The sequence below is a fragment of the Citrus sinensis genome, chromosome 2 (genome assembly GCF_022201045.2).
Source record: "Citrus sinensis cultivar Valencia sweet orange chromosome 2, DVS_A1.0, whole genome shotgun sequence".
Taxonomy (NCBI): domain Eukaryota; kingdom Viridiplantae; phylum Streptophyta; class Magnoliopsida; order Sapindales; family Rutaceae; genus Citrus; species Citrus sinensis.
This window is the reverse complement of record NC_068557.1, coordinates 970,990-988,725: the sequence shown is the minus strand read 5'-3', so window position 1 is coordinate 988,725 and position 17,736 is coordinate 970,990. Positions and strand designations below refer to the sequence as shown.

The 17,736-nt window shown below is 34.0% G+C and overlaps 3 protein-coding genes across 3 annotated transcripts; 1 reads left to right on the top strand and 2 right to left on the bottom strand.

The window, feature by feature from the left end:
* Window positions 1–911: 911 nt before the first annotated feature.
* Window positions 912–3,619, top strand: LOC102607919 (peroxidase A2). Its single transcript, XM_006492669.3, has 4 exons — window positions 912–1,158; window positions 1,439–1,633; window positions 2,599–2,764; window positions 2,951–3,619. The coding sequence occupies exons 1-4, from the start codon at window positions 952–954 to the stop codon at window positions 3,367–3,369; spliced, it is 987 nt and encodes a 328-aa protein (XP_006492732.2). The 5' UTR covers window positions 912–951; the 3' UTR covers window positions 3,370–3,619.
* A 5,896-nt stretch (window positions 3,620–9,515) lies between these two features.
* On the bottom strand, window positions 9,516–11,525 carry LOC102608213 (UPF0481 protein At3g47200-like). The gene is made up of 4 exons (XM_052434148.1): window positions 11,461–11,525; window positions 11,155–11,375; window positions 10,329–10,847; window positions 9,516–10,267 (listed from the first exon to the last, which is right to left on the bottom strand). Exons 2-4 carry the CDS (start codon window positions 11,256–11,258, stop codon window positions 9,568–9,570), a joined length of 1,323 nt encoding a protein of 440 aa, XP_052290108.1. The 5' UTR covers window positions 11,259–11,375; window positions 11,461–11,525; the 3' UTR covers window positions 9,516–9,567.
* Window positions 11,526–13,024: 1,499 nt separating this feature from the next.
* Window positions 13,025–15,439, bottom strand: LOC102619467 (putative UPF0481 protein At3g02645). The gene is made up of 3 exons (XM_052433571.1): window positions 15,188–15,439; window positions 14,698–15,073; window positions 13,025–14,461 (listed from the first exon to the last, which is right to left on the bottom strand). The coding sequence occupies exon 3, from the start codon at window positions 14,442–14,444 to the stop codon at window positions 13,164–13,166; it is 1,281 nt and encodes a 426-aa protein (XP_052289531.1). The 5' UTR covers window positions 14,445–14,461; window positions 14,698–15,073; window positions 15,188–15,439; the 3' UTR covers window positions 13,025–13,163.
* Between the last annotated feature and the right edge of the window lie 2,297 nt (window positions 15,440–17,736).

Sequence of the window (17,736 nt, the reverse complement as noted above, 5' to 3'; positions counted from 1 at the left end):
CACTTAGATCCTGTAAGTACATCCTTGGCGACACACAAAAGAGCTGATCAGACTTTTATGGATCGAGTAGATTGATCGGATTGAATTAAAATAGATTCTGAACACTTTTAGATAGTAAAGTTTTAATAGTAAGGTTCTAATAATAAAAGAACTTGATTATTATTTTTTTCTATTATAGTTTTAACATAATAAAAATTAGAGATGGTCATAAAAAAATGGTAATTTCGAGAGAGCCAAGCAGTAGGCCACATCACAATAAACATCTACACAGCACAGTTACTACAAAATGACAAAAATTCATTTTGCTCTAATATAAAAATTAATTTTGCCACCAAAGTTTTACTACTGAAATCTATCCTATGAAAGGAATCAACTCTCAACTATTGATCATTGCGGCTTGTATATTCTTGGAGAATCCACTTGGTTCTTATTTTTCTACCGCTATCTTGATTCTATCACACGTGTGCCTCATTTGATTCCAATCTTTTATAATTATAAGAACACATTTAATAATTAATTAATCATCGATCTTTAGTTACTAAGTTGACAGAAAGCTCTAATCATTAATTCATATAAAATTAGGTATATATAAATCATAATTGTTTCTTACAAAAAGTCCTCGATCCGCGTTGACAAGGTACATTAGAACATGCAATTCAAAAAAATAATAATATTTGCATTGAGTATATAAGATTAATTCAAGCCTCTAGTACTGCCTGCATGATGATCGTTTCAAAATAAATTTCCACGCAGAGAAAAGTAAACCAAAGAAAATTTCTACCCGTATTACTCATTCCTTTGAACTCCAAACTCAACTATCATTCCGTACATTAGCAAACTAGCTACAATTTTCTATATAAAGGGATCAACTTACATGTAATTTCTCACAACATTATTCAATACCTCTAGAAATTTTACTGCTTATTTTTTCTTTGAAAATAGAATTTGAAAATGTCTTGGTTTCGAATTACAACTATTTTTCTCTTTCTTGCTTTAATGTTTGGAGCATCTAATGCCCAATTGAGCTCAACATTTTATGCTACCACATGCCCTAATGTGTCAAGCATTGTACGCGGTGTTGTAGAGCAAGCTCGAAACAATGATGCCCGAATTGGCGCCAGACTCATTCGTGTCCACTTCCATGATTGCTTTGTTAATGTAATTGCTTTGCCCCTTGTGGCTTGCCGAACTTTTATTTTTTTATTATTGTTTTTATTCTTAATTTTTTTTAAAAAAAGATAAAGTGTGTGTCCAAATTAATTTTTTAATTACTATCTTTCCTAGAGTTTGAACTCATGTGAATGATCAGCCAAATAAAACTATTGAAAACCATTCGACAAAGCCCCTTCATTAAAAAGCTAACTCATGTCATATTATTATTTAGTAAATACTAATGAATAGATATATATTTTTAATCTATTTTTCTCTCTATATATAGGGCTGTGATGGGTCACTTTTGCTTGATGATTCAGCCCCCGGTGGCATACAGAGCGAGAAAAATGGAAACCCCAACCTATCAACCGGCGGGTATGAAGTAGTTGATGACATCAAAACTGCACTAGAGAACGTTTGCCCCGGTGTCGTCTCCTGTGCTGATATCTTGGCCATTGCATCTCAAATCTTGGTTTCTTTGGTAATTTCATTACCTAGTTTCCTATATATGTTTCTTCTACTATCTTAATTAGTAAGAGTCGTTCTCTAGTACAGACATTTGCAAGCAGAATTACACATGATACTTATTTCTATAATTTAGCACACACTATAGTTATTTATTTATTCTTAGCTTTTGCATCGTGGAAACTAGATATTTCCGTCCGACTTTAATGAGCGTGTATAAGAGATTTTATTTATTGAAACAATAAGCACTTACAATATAATTCTGTCTTTCTATCTGAATCTGTTAATTTGCCTAATCATTTATGTAATTGGTTAGATAGCTGCCGGCATGTGAGTCAGCAATCAGTCATGCAACTTTCATATTGTTCAGCGCTATTTTAACTCTCATATTTAGTGTGAGCAGATGCTACTAAACACAGTTGTATAAACACTTGCAATCACAGTTCATCAGTTAATGACTCTAAGACATATTTTTCTCAAATTTGCTCTCTCTAGATCCTTCACTCTCTCTCTCTCTCTCTCTCTCTCTCTGCTTTCTTGTTAACCAAGAAAAGTGTTTGATAAAACTTAACTAAAATTTCTCCTACAAAACAATTACCAAAATAATAATAATAATAAAGGATAATAATATTCTTCATTTTTATTCTACACCAATCAATTAACATTACGTGATCTTTTAAGACGTCATTTAGATATCAATTGATGCATTGACAAAAAGATAGGGAACCAATAGTACCACAAAATCCTTGAGCATGAGCATGGGTAAATTGGCAAAAGTCATTGAAAATATTCATACTTAGTAGTAAATTAACTTTTTAAACAATCATAATTAACACTGAATGTTTGAAAAATTGTTTTGAGTTTGGCTTAGAAGTCTAATTGAGGTGATAGATAAAAGTTTAACAATAATATTTAAAGTGAGACTCACAAGTTTTTTCCAGTGAAACATGAGACTAAAATTAAGAAATGGGAATTTTGCAGGACGGAGGTCCAACGTGGCAAGTGCAGCTAGGAAGGAGAGATAGCAGGACTGCAAATCTAGCTGGGACTTCAGGCATTCCACTCGGCAATGAAACCCTCGATCGAATTTCTGAAAAGTTCAGAGCTGTAGGACTTGATGATCCGACTGACCTAGTTGCTTTATCAGGTATATTTGCTATTTAACATTGCTAAACTGATCTTTTTAGCCTTGAATTCAAACTCAGTAGCTAGCTAAAGAAAACTGTTTTAAAAATCACTCGGCTGTGCATGTACTGGAGGCTTATTTGTTATATCTTCTTCTCATGATATGTAGCATTTACATGGAACTAATATAAATTACCGTGTGTCCCAGGTGCACATACATTTGGACGTGCTCGGTGTGTAGCATTCAGGAACCGTCTGTTCAATTTCGACGGGGCCGGAAACCCTGATCCGACCATAGATCCGACGTATCTTCAAACCCTCCGCCAAAATTGCCCGCAAGGCGGCAATGGCAATGCCTTAGTCGATCTTGATCCGACGACGGCTGATGGTTTTGACAATAACTATTTTACAAATCTTCAAAACAACCGAGGGCTTCTTACATCTGATCAAGTTTTGTTCTCTACAACTGGCGCTAAGACTGTTGCCATTGTCAACCGCTTCGCTAATAGCCAAACGGACTTTTTTGATACTTTTGGGCAAGCAATGATCAAAATGGGAAATATAAGGCCATTGACTGGGAATAATGGTGAGATTAGGTCCAATTGCAGGAGGATCAATTCAAATTAATAATCAATGTCGAGAAGAAGTACTTGCTCGTATGGGATATGCAGCAATTATTAATTCGAGTAAATTTTCTATTCGCAAGTGTGTAGTCTATATGCTAGTTTTTGTTTTTGCCGTCAAATGTGACAATAACGGCACAATGAAATTTTCTTTTGCCAATTTTTTATATTAATTGAACTTTACTTTGAGTACAAAAAGTTTAGGATAAGAATTAGTTTTTCATTAAGAGTTAGGGCTCGTGAGTTGCTATAGACGTGTGATTTTATAAATTCTCAATTGAATTATTAACACAATCATGTTTTCTTCTATTTTGGTTTCATACATATAGAATTGTGATACTTTTATTTAACCCATTTCTTCATGTCACATCTCTTTGTATACACCTGTTTTTAAAAGTATTTCAAACTCTACAGCGTGGAACCTTTTTAAATAATTTATTACCTCTTCTCATCAGTCATCATTCGTGTCCTCTTGATTTACACTAATCATGTAATCGAACGGGTTCGTAGAATCTTGCATAGAATGCATGATGTAGAGAATCTCAGCCAAAAATTTTTACCAGCAAATATTCTTTTAGTACTATTCTGTAGTCAAATAATTAGGAGGATCAGAGCAAAAACTTCTTTTAAAAGGAAAAATTGAAGTTATATCTTTTCTGGGTAATTTTGGTCTAACAGCCGACACCAATGCCAATGATCCTTCCTTGAAACATATATTATAAAAATTTATAGACTTACTAAATCATACTCAAATGCACTGTAAAGTAATTACAGTGCCTAAATGAAATTTGTACAAATGTTCAGAAGTAAGCTCACTTAAAGCTTATCAAAAAAAAAAGCTCACTTAAAGAGAATTAATTCTGGTTCGCAAAAAGTAAGCTTTATATGAAGGATATGTTATTATTTGGCTAATTAAGCATGGAAGACCAAGAAAGGCGGTGTGCATAAAAGAACATAATTTCTAATGCATGAAGCGTATACAATTCCTATTTTTAATAATCATGCACCAGTCGAATTCTCCTTGTGAACATAAATATTGAAAGATTCAAAAAAGAATCTCAACTCTCTCAATTTTAGTCAATGAGAAAATTTATATTAAAAAAAGAAGCCTTATTACCAAAACTATAACCGAAATCATATGTTTATTTTTTTATATTGTAAATTTTTTTTATGCCTGGTAATTTGACTTACTGTATATTTCATTAATCATTGCTAATAGAAACCACATTCTCAATTTAATTATATATTTATCATAATAAAAATTATAGATTTTCTTCGGGCATTGACTAATGTTAGAGACAATTTTAACCAAAAAAAAGAAAAGAAAAGAGTTAAAAGTAAATTAAATTCCAGGACAAGGTTCTACCGCTAGTTGACAAAAGAGTCCAGAAAGCTTGATAGAGAATTATTTGAATTTACTGTCACCTTACGTATATAGATTTGGACTTGGAAAGTGACCTGATCAGGCACAAAAGTACTAATTTATCATTAATTAAATAAAGTACACCTGCATTTTTATCCAATAATTCCTATCAGCGCCTTATATTATATTTCATTCAACACAAGGTAAGATGTTAACATATTTTTAACAAGGGAATTGATTCTTTTTTATCCAATTTTTTTAAAATCATTTTTCTTGTACAAAATTGATCTTCAACCATTATAAATCAAATAAGAGTGGGAGTTTCTGTGCATTAAAGCGTTCGTTATTACTTTAGAAAAAGCGTTCGTTATTTTCTTCTAAATGTTTATGTCAAGTGTTACTCAACATGATAACAAAACATATTTGACCTCAAAGTTTTGGTGTTTAATCCCTATAACCTAAATCAGATTTGGCCACCAAAAAAAAAAAAAAAAAGAAACTTCGGGTTAGATTTACCTGACAAGTCAATCCAAATGTGCCTTGCACGTGAGCTTAGGTGGTAACTCAGCACCTCTTAGATATACACATGTATATACAATAAGTTCAAATTTAAAAAGTCTTTCACATATTGCTCAAGAGGCAAGGGGGCTTGCTTCAACGAGCTGAATAATCTAAACAATTTAACTTTTTTTTTTTTTTGCATTAAATAAAGAAAGATTAGGCTTATACCAAATGAATATTTCCACTCAGAAGAAAAGTAAACGGAGGATTTTTCTAGCCATTGTCCCAATCCCTTTAGCTCTCAACCTGTACGCGTGCATTAAATTTTTTTTCCCCATATAACGGGCTGAAACTCTATAGCACCTCCCTCACAAATTAAGCAAGCAGCCCATTAAACAAACTCATATTTCAAAATCTAGCTCATGACTTTACGGTTACCTCAAACTCGTATATTATTAGACCCATAATTATCCCAACCAAAATGAGATATTTTCCCTACATAAACCTGCTCTTTAGAGAGCCAACTGACGCCCATACTCATGAATCGCTATACCATATTGTCCAATAGGACCGTTGATTCTTATGATTAGATTAATTATATAGCTTCTTTATCTTAATTATGGAGCTTGGTTTATTCATTAATTTTTGCATTGGCAGCTTATCTATTATCCAACAAAGAAAATTTTCTTTTAGGCATTCTGCTGCCCTGATGAATATATACGGCTGCAGGGCTGTGATGCTTCTCTTTTGCTAGACGATGCAGACGCCATACAAAGTGAGAAAAGTACAGTATCAAACCAGTCCACAGCCGGGTATGAGGTTATTGATGACATCGATTCTACCCTAGAAAATGTTTGCCCCGGCGTCGTTTCATGTGCTGGCTAAGATCTCGAATTCAGGTTTCTTTGGTATATTTTTATTTAAAGCAATGATATTCAGACAGAGAATTTGTTTACTTTATTTTAGCACCGGTTTATGCATCATTGTTTCTATCAGCGTTAATTTTGTCTCTTCACAACTCTGATATCTTAAATATGCATCAATTTGCTTGCTGTATGATAGTTGAATTAACATGTTTTTTTAATATGTGTAGAATGGAGGTCCAACATGGCAAGCGCAATTAGGAAGATGAGATAGCAGAACAGCAAACAGAGGTGGAACTGGCGACACTCTGCTAAGCGTGAACTCTATCTTGATCAACCGCCATGTCGTTCTGAGGATAGATGGTCATATCTTTCGTCGTCTGCAATGTCGCTGGAACCAAACCGACGATGTCATTTGAAGCCTTGAAGTCGTCATGTGCATAACGCGTGATCGCATAGCTCAAGACTAGGGATGGCAAAAACTGGGTCCGGGTCCGGGTTTAGCCTTCCCAGTTCCGGACCCGGACATTAAAATGTTGTACTGGACTCGGATTTAAACCCGGTTTTTATGACACCGGGTCCGGTACGGGTTAAACCCGGAATAATCCGGGTTTCCGGATTGCAGGTTTTCAACCCAGATCACATACAAATAAAAAAAAAAGTAAATTCACTTCACAAATTTACAAATCCAGATTCTACCCAAATCAAATACAAAGCAATAAACCATTTTAAATGTACAGATTTTAAATTTCAAAGCAATAAACCATAGATCTATGATATAACATTCACAAAATACAAATTCATATCTACAATTCATCTCACAGCCGCAATTGAGGGATTTAGTTCACAAACTTCAACAATCGGCGTCTGGTAAAGCAACGAACATCGACTGTTGATGATATGATGATGATGAACACGTCACAGCTGCGAGCGTTATTCGCAAAAGGCGGATGAACGGCAGCCAAAATCAAGATCGTGATGGACAAATGGCTGCCAAACAGAGGCTGATGATGATGATGAGCGGGAACACAACGTTGCAAAGTGATGACGAGTAACGATGATGATTTGATGAAGAGAAGAACTGAAGAGAGACGAAAAGGATGATTTGATGAAGAGAAAAGATGAAGAGATAGGAGAAGAATGAATTGGGCGGCTGTGAAGTGAAAGTGTGAACTAGGGCATTGACTTTATCTCCCTTTTTATATTAAAAAAATAATTTAAATATAATGCTAAAATAAGGACATCCGGGTCCGGGTTCCGCATATGCGGGTTTATGCGAACCCGGAGACGTCCGGGTTGGTAAAATTGCATTCGGATCCGGATTTATTTTTAATCCGGTACGGGTTCAACCCAGACCGGATTATCAGGGTTCGTCTGGATCCGGGCTGGGTCCGGGTTAAATTGCCATCTCTACTCAAGACGGTGTTTTTGGCTGCCGTTTTGAAGGGACTTAAGTTTACACGTGGGAGTCACGTGTCTCTGACGGTTAATGCTGTTAAATTTTGGCGGGAACCAGTTGCAGCAACAAACCGAGAAATAGACTGCATAAAGTCTGGTTCTGGTGGATTTTTTAGCAATCGGATTGAGAGAATTGAGGAGAGAGAAGAGAGAAAAAGTTTGTTACTTTTGTTTTTGGTGTTCATCTTGGATTTTTTAGTGTTTAATATTGTGGCTATTAATAGCCCGATTGGGGCAACCCAGCTACTAAAGTGTTTAGCAATGCCTTGGCTGGAAACCGACTCCTGATAATGCTTTCAAATTGAATACAGACAGTGCCTGTTTCTGTGCTAACATTAGTATCAGTTCGATTACTAATGCCAAACTCTGGGGCTTATTCTACGGTCTTGATCTGGCTTGGAAGCAGAGAATTCGAGACCTGCTGGTTGAGGTTGATAGCAAGTGCACTATTCAGCTGATTGCAAACACGAGTAACAATCACAGTAGCTATTCAATAAGAACTGGCATGTGTGCATTAACCACATGCATCATGAAGCCAATTTCGTAGCGGACTTTCTCACCAATTTCACTAAAGAGTCAACCTCTTTGGTTCCAGTTCCTTCGCGATCCTCTTTGTGGTCTTGTCCCTTCGTTAATTCATGATATGTACGGGATTGCTTTCCCGCCTTTTGTTTTCGGCTTACCTTTGTAGGCTCCCTTATCAAATGTACAATAATCAACTGCTCATTTCTTTTACGTTTCTCCCTGTGACAAGCACAATATATGTTCTAAAATAGGGGGATTATCAATTTTCTCCCTATTTGAAATTACTATAGATGACTTATCTCCTATAATTTTTATAGTATCCAATAATATCTTGGCATAAAAAATTTAAAGGAATAGAGAAGTAAATGAGTCAGTTACTTGATATTGATCTTGTGAAATAAAACATATGTTTATTCTAAGAAAAAATATTTAAAAATAACAAAAAGTACAAGAAAAGTATCTTATTATTGATTCTTTTACTGACACCAAAACTAATATTTTTTACTTTAGTATTTAAAATTTTCATTTTAATTTCAATTTATGTAATTTATTTAATTTATAATATATATGAATAAAAGTGTATTTGAAAATAAGAGATTATTGAGTATTATGAAAATAGTAAATGATTACGTGGTATACATTGATTTCAGTAGTAGAAATTGATAATCTTCCTTTTAAAACATAAAATTTGAAAATAATATAAAAATACAATAGAACCTTAATAAATTAATGCTCAATAAATAAATAACCTCAATTAAATAATAGATTTTGTTGATCCCTACTTCAGACAATATAGTAAATTAGTAATTCAATAATTTATAAGATAATAAATTTCTTAAAAAATCATATTAAAACATTGATTTAATATGATTTTGGGAAAATCGACAACATATTCTACAAAAGTCACATGACATATCATGTGGTTTAGTTTTTAAATTTTGGTAATTATCAATTTATATAGTAAGTGGTCCTATAGGAAAATATGATTTTTTAAGAAATTTATTATCTTATAAATTATCAAATTACTAATTTATTATTTTGGCCTAAGTAGGGACCTACAAAATCTATTATTTAATTTAGGTTATTTATTTATTGAGTATTAATTTATCAAGGTTCTATTATATTTTTATATTATTTTCAAATTTTATATTTTACAAGGGAGATTATCTCTAACTTTTTTGTAATGCTAAATTCCACTTTGCATTATTGTTTCGCAACAAGTACGAGATGGGCTCTATGTATCATTATGAATATAATAAAAAAAAGATCCAATGATGTAATCTAACTACTAACAATGTAAGACAACTAACTATTATTTAAATAAAACATAATAAATACTAAATGAAGTTTAATATATACTATATGACAATTATATTTTTCCAAAAATAACGAATTTCTTCATTAATTATTAATTTATTAATTTATCTATATAATAATAAAATTTTCATGGTTCTAATACTTTTAGTTTATTGAGGTTTTATTGTAAATAAATCTACAATGCAACGAGGGAACAAACTGTTTGCGTGACAGTGAGTAGAAGGAGAATAACAGCTGCAATTACAGAGATAGACGCCCGTGGAGTGTTGAAATAGTTTTGCTTCAAGGTTGCCTTCCACTTGTGCCATGGTGATTTGCGATAGATATATAGATCAGCAAGAAGACCAGAGTAAAGGAATCCATCCAAAACCAGCGTACAGTCTTTTGAAAGGTTTCCAAACATAGTCGGGAGTTCTTCAGAAAGCCCAACAATTTCATTTTCAAAGAGTAATTCCGCGTCTTTTGGAGCGGTGATGAGCCACCCAATCATTATTATATAGTCATTAAAGTATGGGGTGTAGTCATGCAGCCACTCGAAAGCTAGAAGATTTCTGCATAAAAGCTCTGTCTTTTCGTATACCGGAATAAATGGAATTTCAAGAATTCCTTTTTCAAATTTGATATCAAGTAGATTTTTGCTTGACCCTGCTTTAAACTTGACTCCAGCTTGGTGAAGTTCCTTCGCACCAGGTACGGTTGGATATTTCAATTGAAGTGGAGCACGCGACTGAGATGGCTGAAGGCACAGCATAAACAGATCAAGAAAATGTGCAGCTTTTGAAAAGTGGTTTTCAAACAGTTTCTCCTCTATCGGGAGAAAGCCAGACAAATCTGCCCGGAACCAGGAAATGGTTATTGTGAGCAAGGAAATTTCTCTGTAAAAATCATCATCATAGGTTGCTGTTTTGGCTAGATTAAGCAAGTTTGAGAATGAATAATGGAAGCTGATTTTCTAGCAGCCAAAAGTCATATCGAATAACCAAAAACAACTTTGTTTTTGTAAAAATGCGATCATCATCAGTTCTCCAATCAGATTCACAAAATCTCAGAAAGAACTCAATGAGAAAGACAGCATCCACTAAAACCATTGTTACAAACTCATCGCTTCCGAGATTGTGAATTGTTTCAGCATAACAATCGCGCAATTCTGCTTCCCTCTCCTTTATAAGTGTAAGGAAACGTGCCATGGATACCTTTGTTCTTTGAAGAAAGCATTTTAGGTATCTTCGTTTATGCTCTTCCATGGGTTGTAGCTCTTCCTTACCATGATGAAAAGGGCCAATTGAAACCATTTGTGGAGTGTAATGACTCGGATTTGAACACCGCCTGGGCTCAGCAACTCTGTAGATGGAACACTTTGTAGACAATGGAGGCAGGGTCTCCAACTTCCCACTCAAAGAATCGGCTAACTTCTTCATATCAATCGGCACATGCTCGTTCTCGTCCTCATGCGCCCTGTCATCCAAATATATTCAATCAGTTGCTAATGGAAGAATAATGAAATAAATGACATTAGTATGGAAAATTCTTGGTGTGTTTCAGAAGCATTGCTCCTTTTGCAATCACTCTTTGTCTAGTATATTTTTCAATTAATCGTGATAATATTTATACACACCTGACAACTAGAGAACAATAAGAAACAATGCTCCTTGAGTACCAGAGATATATCCATCCAGATTTATAAAAAGATATGACGATCGAGTGTGCATAGATTAATCAGCTACTTAACACGTCAAAAACTGAGACAAAAGTGAATACTCACATTGCTTTTTCGGTAGCCCCTGTATTAACTGTGGATGAAGAATCGGCTAGCTTCTCTATTTCGACGGGTACATGCTCGTCCACCCTCTCATCCATGGCCAGCATTTTAATAAAAGTCCCCGGTTGAGCGAGATTTATTAATTAAAAAAGAAAAGAGCACAATAAAAAGAAGGGCTGGAACATCCTTGGCCAGCTAGCTAACAGAAGAATGATGTGTGTATCCTGATTAATAAAAAGGTATGACAATCAAGTGCATATAAATCAGAAACTTAACGCATCAAAAATTAAGACTAAAATGAATACTCACATTGCTTTTCTTTGTAGCCAGTATTAATTGTGGATATGAAACACAATAACATATAAGATCAACCAGGTCCTCGTAATAAATTGGTCCATATAATCCATATATATATATAGGAGTAGTTCAAATAAATTGATATTGTACATTAATTCCTTCCTTCAGAGCACAACAATTCTCTTGTCATTTATGGAATCTCTTTCAATAAAGTCAGTAAGTGTTATCTTTCTTTATTGGCTCTCATGTAATAAGAACAAAGATTATATTGGTTGTTAAGAGTATTAGAGAAATCGGTTGACACAAAAATTTAACTTGAGAGTCAATAAGTATTAATTAAATAATTCAAAAGTACAGAATCATGTAGATGAGCCGTGAGACGAGAATTCAAAATTAAGCCAACAAATTCAACTTTGAATTCTTATTACAGAAACAACATAGTTTCAAAAGCTTAAGTATAATAATAAGGTCCAAAAATAATGTTAAAGTAAAGTCTTTCAACGAATTTACTACGATGAACAATTTAGCATAGCCTAAAATGAATTACTACCATAAATTCCAGAGGAAAAAACCGTATAATATTCTTGAACCTCATCTCAAGTTAATTAATTTAAAACATAAAGCAGGTTCGTTTCGGCTTCTCAATGAAAAAAGGTGAAAGCATAAACATGTGTTAAGTATTATCGTCGATACTTTCATCCATGGGGAAGCTGTCCCATGGAAAACAGAGGCCCTGCCCTGCTGTTGTATGTCCAAAAACAATGATTAAATATAATTATGTAAATTTACAATTTCAGATTTTAAAATATTTATTTTTCTGTTTAGCTCTTACAACTTTAAAAGTTTAACATTTTACCCCAATAATTAAATACTCGTTTTCAACTTTAACCCAAAGAGATTTACCTCTACACCATTTGACACCCCCTAAATATTTTATGAAGCATAGCGCTTCCCTGCAATCGTGTCTTTTCCTTGGCAGAGATCATGTATTGAATTTTATTGCCCCGCACAACTGCTTTGAATCGAAGTCACTTCAAATCCCTTAATGTAGGGTCCTTTTCAACAGAAAGGAATAGCCAAACCAACCCAGCTGGCTGGTCTTTATCCGTCCGATCGGAGAGTGAATAATCAAATTTTCATCACTCTGTGCTGGGCCACAAAACGCTCTTGCTTTTTCTTTCAACTTTCCAGGACCCATGCTTTACGATTGCTCGACTTATCTTGCTTTTATGTTATATCATTATGTGCTTGACTTGACTTGACTTGGGGCTTACTGTGGACAAATTACTCTCTCATTTCACAGTAAAAGTTCTAACGTGATTATAAAATTTCTCCATAAAGCAACTAATTAATTATTACGAATTGTAGAATCAATACTAATACTGGTTATTCAAATATTAAAATCTTTCCTAGAATCGCATTGCTACATTATCACATTATATCCTTTCTTTTTTTCTCTGCCATGCCATCCTCTATTACTGATGTTAGCTAGGTGACACAATTTAAAAATTGAGGTGACAAGTAGACAATATATAGGTGCTTGACTTGTTGGGAGGTCGAGTGAAAACAGCAACAGTAACTAGAGAAATCAACTGCTCTTATTTTTTGTACATTCTGTGGGAGAGCTAAACAAAACAGAGGCACTAGCAAGCAATACAAATGAAATGCTTTTAAGAAACACAAAATTTGATCACAAACAGTAGAAATTAATAAATCTACAATGCAATTAGAGAAGAAACTGTTTGCGTGGCTGTGAGTAGAAGGAGAATAACGGCTGCAATTACAGAGATAGACGCCCATGGAGTGTTGAAATAATTTTGCTTCAAGGCTGCCTTCCATTTGTGCCATGGTAATTTGCGATAGGCCTGTAAATCAGTGACAACGCCAGAATATTGAAAATCATCACTATCTAACGCACTGCCGCGAACAAGGTTTCCAAAAACAGTTGCAATATTTCCATCATTCCCTAGCCTAATAACATCATTTTGAACGAGTAGTTCTTCATCTTTCGGACAGCTGATGAGACAAGCCATCATTATAATGTAATCATTAAAATATCCGTTGTAGTCATGCATTCTCTCAAAGGCTAGAAGATTTCTGTACGCACGCTCCGTGTCATCATACACCTTGAAAAATGGAATTTCCAGAATTCCTTGATTAAAATTGATGTCAAGTAGGTTTTTGGTTGACTCGGCAGCTGGTTTAAACTTGACTCCGGCTTGGTGAAGTTCCTTCACACTGGGTATGTTTTGATCTTTCAACATAATTTGAGCACGTGACTGGGATGGCTGAAGACAGAGTAAAATCAGGTGAAGAAAATGCTCAGCGTTGGGAAAGTGGATTTTTACCGGATTCTTGTCCAGTGGCTCAATTACATAGTTCTCGAACCAAAAACAAGCAATTTCGGCAAGGGAAATATTCTCGTAAAAGGCATCTTCATAGGTTGCTGTTTTGGCTAGATCAAACAAGTCATTGAGAATGAATAATGGAAGCTGATTTTCTACCAGCAAAAAGTCATCCTGTATTTCCAAATACAATTTGGGTTTTTTGAAAATGCGATCATCATCAGTTCTTAAATTACGTTTATAATATCTCAGAAAGAACTCAATAAGAAAGACAGCATCCACTAAAACCATCGCTACGAACTCATCACTTCCAAGATTACGAATGGTTTCTGCATAGCAATTGCGCAGTTTTGTTTCCCTTTCCTTTATAAAAGAGAGGAAACGAGCCATACGTACCTTAGTCCGTTGAAGAAAGTATTTTAGGTACCTCTGTTTATGCTCTTCCATGGGTTTTAGCTCTTCCTTACCATGATGAAAAGGGCCAATTGAAACCATTTGCGGAGTAAAATGACTTGGATTTAAACACCGCGTGGGCTCAGCAACTCTATAGATGGAACAATCTTTAGACAAGTGATGCAGGGTCTCCAAATTCCCACTCAAAGTATCTGCTAGCTTCTCCATATCAATCGATACAGCCTCACTGTCATCCATCTTCTATTAATTGTTCACTGCAGAAGCAACAAATTAAAATAAATGAAATTATCAGTATATTTAGATGACAGCATTAGAAACAATTAATAACCGAAAACAATCTGCACAGCTAACTCATTTCCAGAATTAATGATTAAAGGTACATATAAGAATATGTATCCTTTTTCTTTTTTTTTTAAGGAATAAGAATATGTATCTTGAAAGTTGAAACATCAATATTTAAAAAAAAAAAAAAAGAACGAGAAAAACTCACATTCCTGCTTCTGCCTGTGGCCTTTTTGCTCCACATGCCCAAACAACCCACTTTTATAATTGTTGAATTCACTAGTGAAGCTGAACCAAATTCATCACACGTTGGAGTGCCAGCTGGAGTCAAGTCAACTATATTTATGAGTTCTGCTATTTGAACTGAGAGAGGACAGAAGCAAGACAAAAATGATTTAATTAATCAATAAAAATGTGGGCCTACAATAAGTTTTAAAAAAGCGCTTGTGTTTTTTTTTTTTTCCCCTTGGATCTAAAGCGGATCTAAAGCGCTTTTCAAAAAAAAAAAAAAAAAGTGAGGATCTAAAGTGGAAGGCCGATCCCGATCTGCATCTGCATCTCTCGCACTAGCTGCATTTCCAGCCCTGCATTTGGAAGAAGGGAGAAGTTAGATCTGTTCGATAGCTGAAAAAAAAAAAAGTGAAACAAAATCAGTGGTAATAGATCTACAAACAGAGGCAGTTTGATAAAATTATTACTGATTAATTGGTAAGTTGGTCTCTCTTTTGAAAATATAAATCCAGCAGCCAGTGCGGGAATGAGAGTGAAAGGTGCACGTGAGAAGCTGGAAAGTTCCAGATGGCAAAACTGTTATGAAGAGATTCCCATGCAGCTGAATTAGTTACTAATTCAGCACTTATTCATTGTATTAAAGTTTGTTATTTTTCTGTTATACTGTTTAGATGCAACAAGTGTGCTTATTTATCTCTCTTTTGCCATTTCCTTTAATTGACTGCATCAAACTTTTACAATATTGCTTTTCTTTTTCTTCTATCTTTCTCCATTATTGACGTTAGCTCGGTGATACATTCAAAAATTGAGATTACACGTAGACAATTAATAAATTGGTCTATCTCTTTATTTCGATAAATTAGTAAAAGGCCGTGGCTATTTTAGAGGAGTTTCGAAGCCATACAATCGAAATGAAAAATAATAAAAAAATATGTTATTATTTTGATCATATAGTTTTAAAAATATGCTCTAAAGCGGAGTAACTCCAACATAATCAAACCCGACTAGTAAAATTATCAAATTTTTATTATAATGGAATTGGAAAGGTGAGTGAAAACAACGGTAAGGTCTTGTTTGGGATTGAGATGTTGTAACTTTTAAGCTACAGCTTTTGTGAAAAAAAAAAGTAAGTATGAAACAAAAGTTAATAATTTGTAGTAAATATAAATTTTAAAAAATAATTTTAACAAAATTATTAAAGATATAATATATTTTTTATGATACAATTGAGAAATCATTTCAACATATCTTCCAAGCTATGGCAATTAGTGTTTAACAAATACTTTAATATTGTAACTTTTAAGATATAGTTGTCTAACCTCGATTCCAAACGCACCCTAAGTATAGAAATCACCCTAAGTATATTTTTAACAATGTTATAGTTAGGTGACAAATTAAAAAGTAAGGTGACAAGTAGACAATATATGTGTACAATGTTTGTTTCTTGATACCGACGCGCGAGCTTAGTAAATTAACAAATTTTTATCATCAATTATGTGCTTGTCCATTCCGTGGTTGAGCTGAGCAAAACAAAAGTACTGACAATATACACAAGCCGTGAAATTTTTCTTTAAAAAAGATTGAAAATAGCATAAAAAAATTGGTTTACAATGCAATGAGAGAACAAACTGTTTGTGTGAACGTGGGTCAAAGGACAACAACCACTGCAACGACGGAGATAGATGCCCACGAAATGTTGAAATAATTTTGCCTCAATGTTGCCTTCCACCTGTGCCATGGTGATTTGGAATAGGCATGTAGATTAGCAACAATACCAGAGTATGGTATTGATGAGCAGTGGTGACCGTTGATAATAATCGGAAATCATCATTGCGTGTTGTGAAGTATGAGATTGGTAGGCAAAGAGCTCTATGACTCTTGGTAGGCAAGCATAATAATTACAAAGTACATGTAAAAATGTAATGATAACTTTTGACACGCAATGGTGATTTTTGAAATAAATATAATAATTGTCATCAACCCCACTAGACAACTATTACCCTCTTTCATTTATTTTACTCTAGACAATTACCACCCTCCTTTATTTATTTTTTTTCTCTTGTAATTATTACAATAGCTTGTGTATTTATATCATTGTAAAATAGACAATACATGATGAATAAAAATTATTTCATTTCCTTTAGCATTTTAATAATGACAAACCACATTTTGGTTGAAAATTTGAATTTGAAAAAAAATGTGATATTACTTCAATTGCCAAGAAAATGGTTTTGTTGCAAGTGTCGTATTGTTATAACTGACATAAAAAGAAGTAGATTCCTTTTCAATGTAGGAGCAGTACTGCATTTGGCCGCGTCATAATAAAACCGACGTACATATATAATATAATTATAGGGCATTTTACTTTTCACCAAAAAATCTAGCTGCTTATATGTATATATCATATCATATTTCTTAGCCACATTTTCCATATATCACCGTATAACTATTTGTTAACCACATATCCTAACTGTGAAGAAAGCTCATTGTGCTGAGCTGAGAAGAGAGAAGAAGTCAGAAGCTAAGGTGCGTCAGCAATGCCACGTCAACAATGCTGAGTCAGCTGATTCTGTTATGCAGCAATGAGAGTTCGCGTGATTAGTTAGTTAATACAGATCAGTTTCGTTAATAGCTTTTACTAATAAAATGCAAGTATAAAAGACTTGTGATTTACTCATTTGTAATGAATGAAATAATAAGATCTGGAATATTCATCAATTTTCTCTCTGTTTCTCAGTAACCAAACAGCATTTGCAACTCATTTTTACATGGTATCAGAGCCAGAAATATGGCAAGCTCAAGCAATTTAAACACAAATCCAAACACAACAAACATGAATCAATCAATACAGACTACCTTCTCATTCATTACGCCAATCAAATTGGATAGATCCAATTATATGCTCTGGCGAAATCAAGTATTAGCTTCTATAAGAGGAAACAGACTTGAAGGCTACATCAATGGAGAAAAGGCAGCACCTACTCAATTTCTTACTTCAGGAAGCTATGCTGAAACA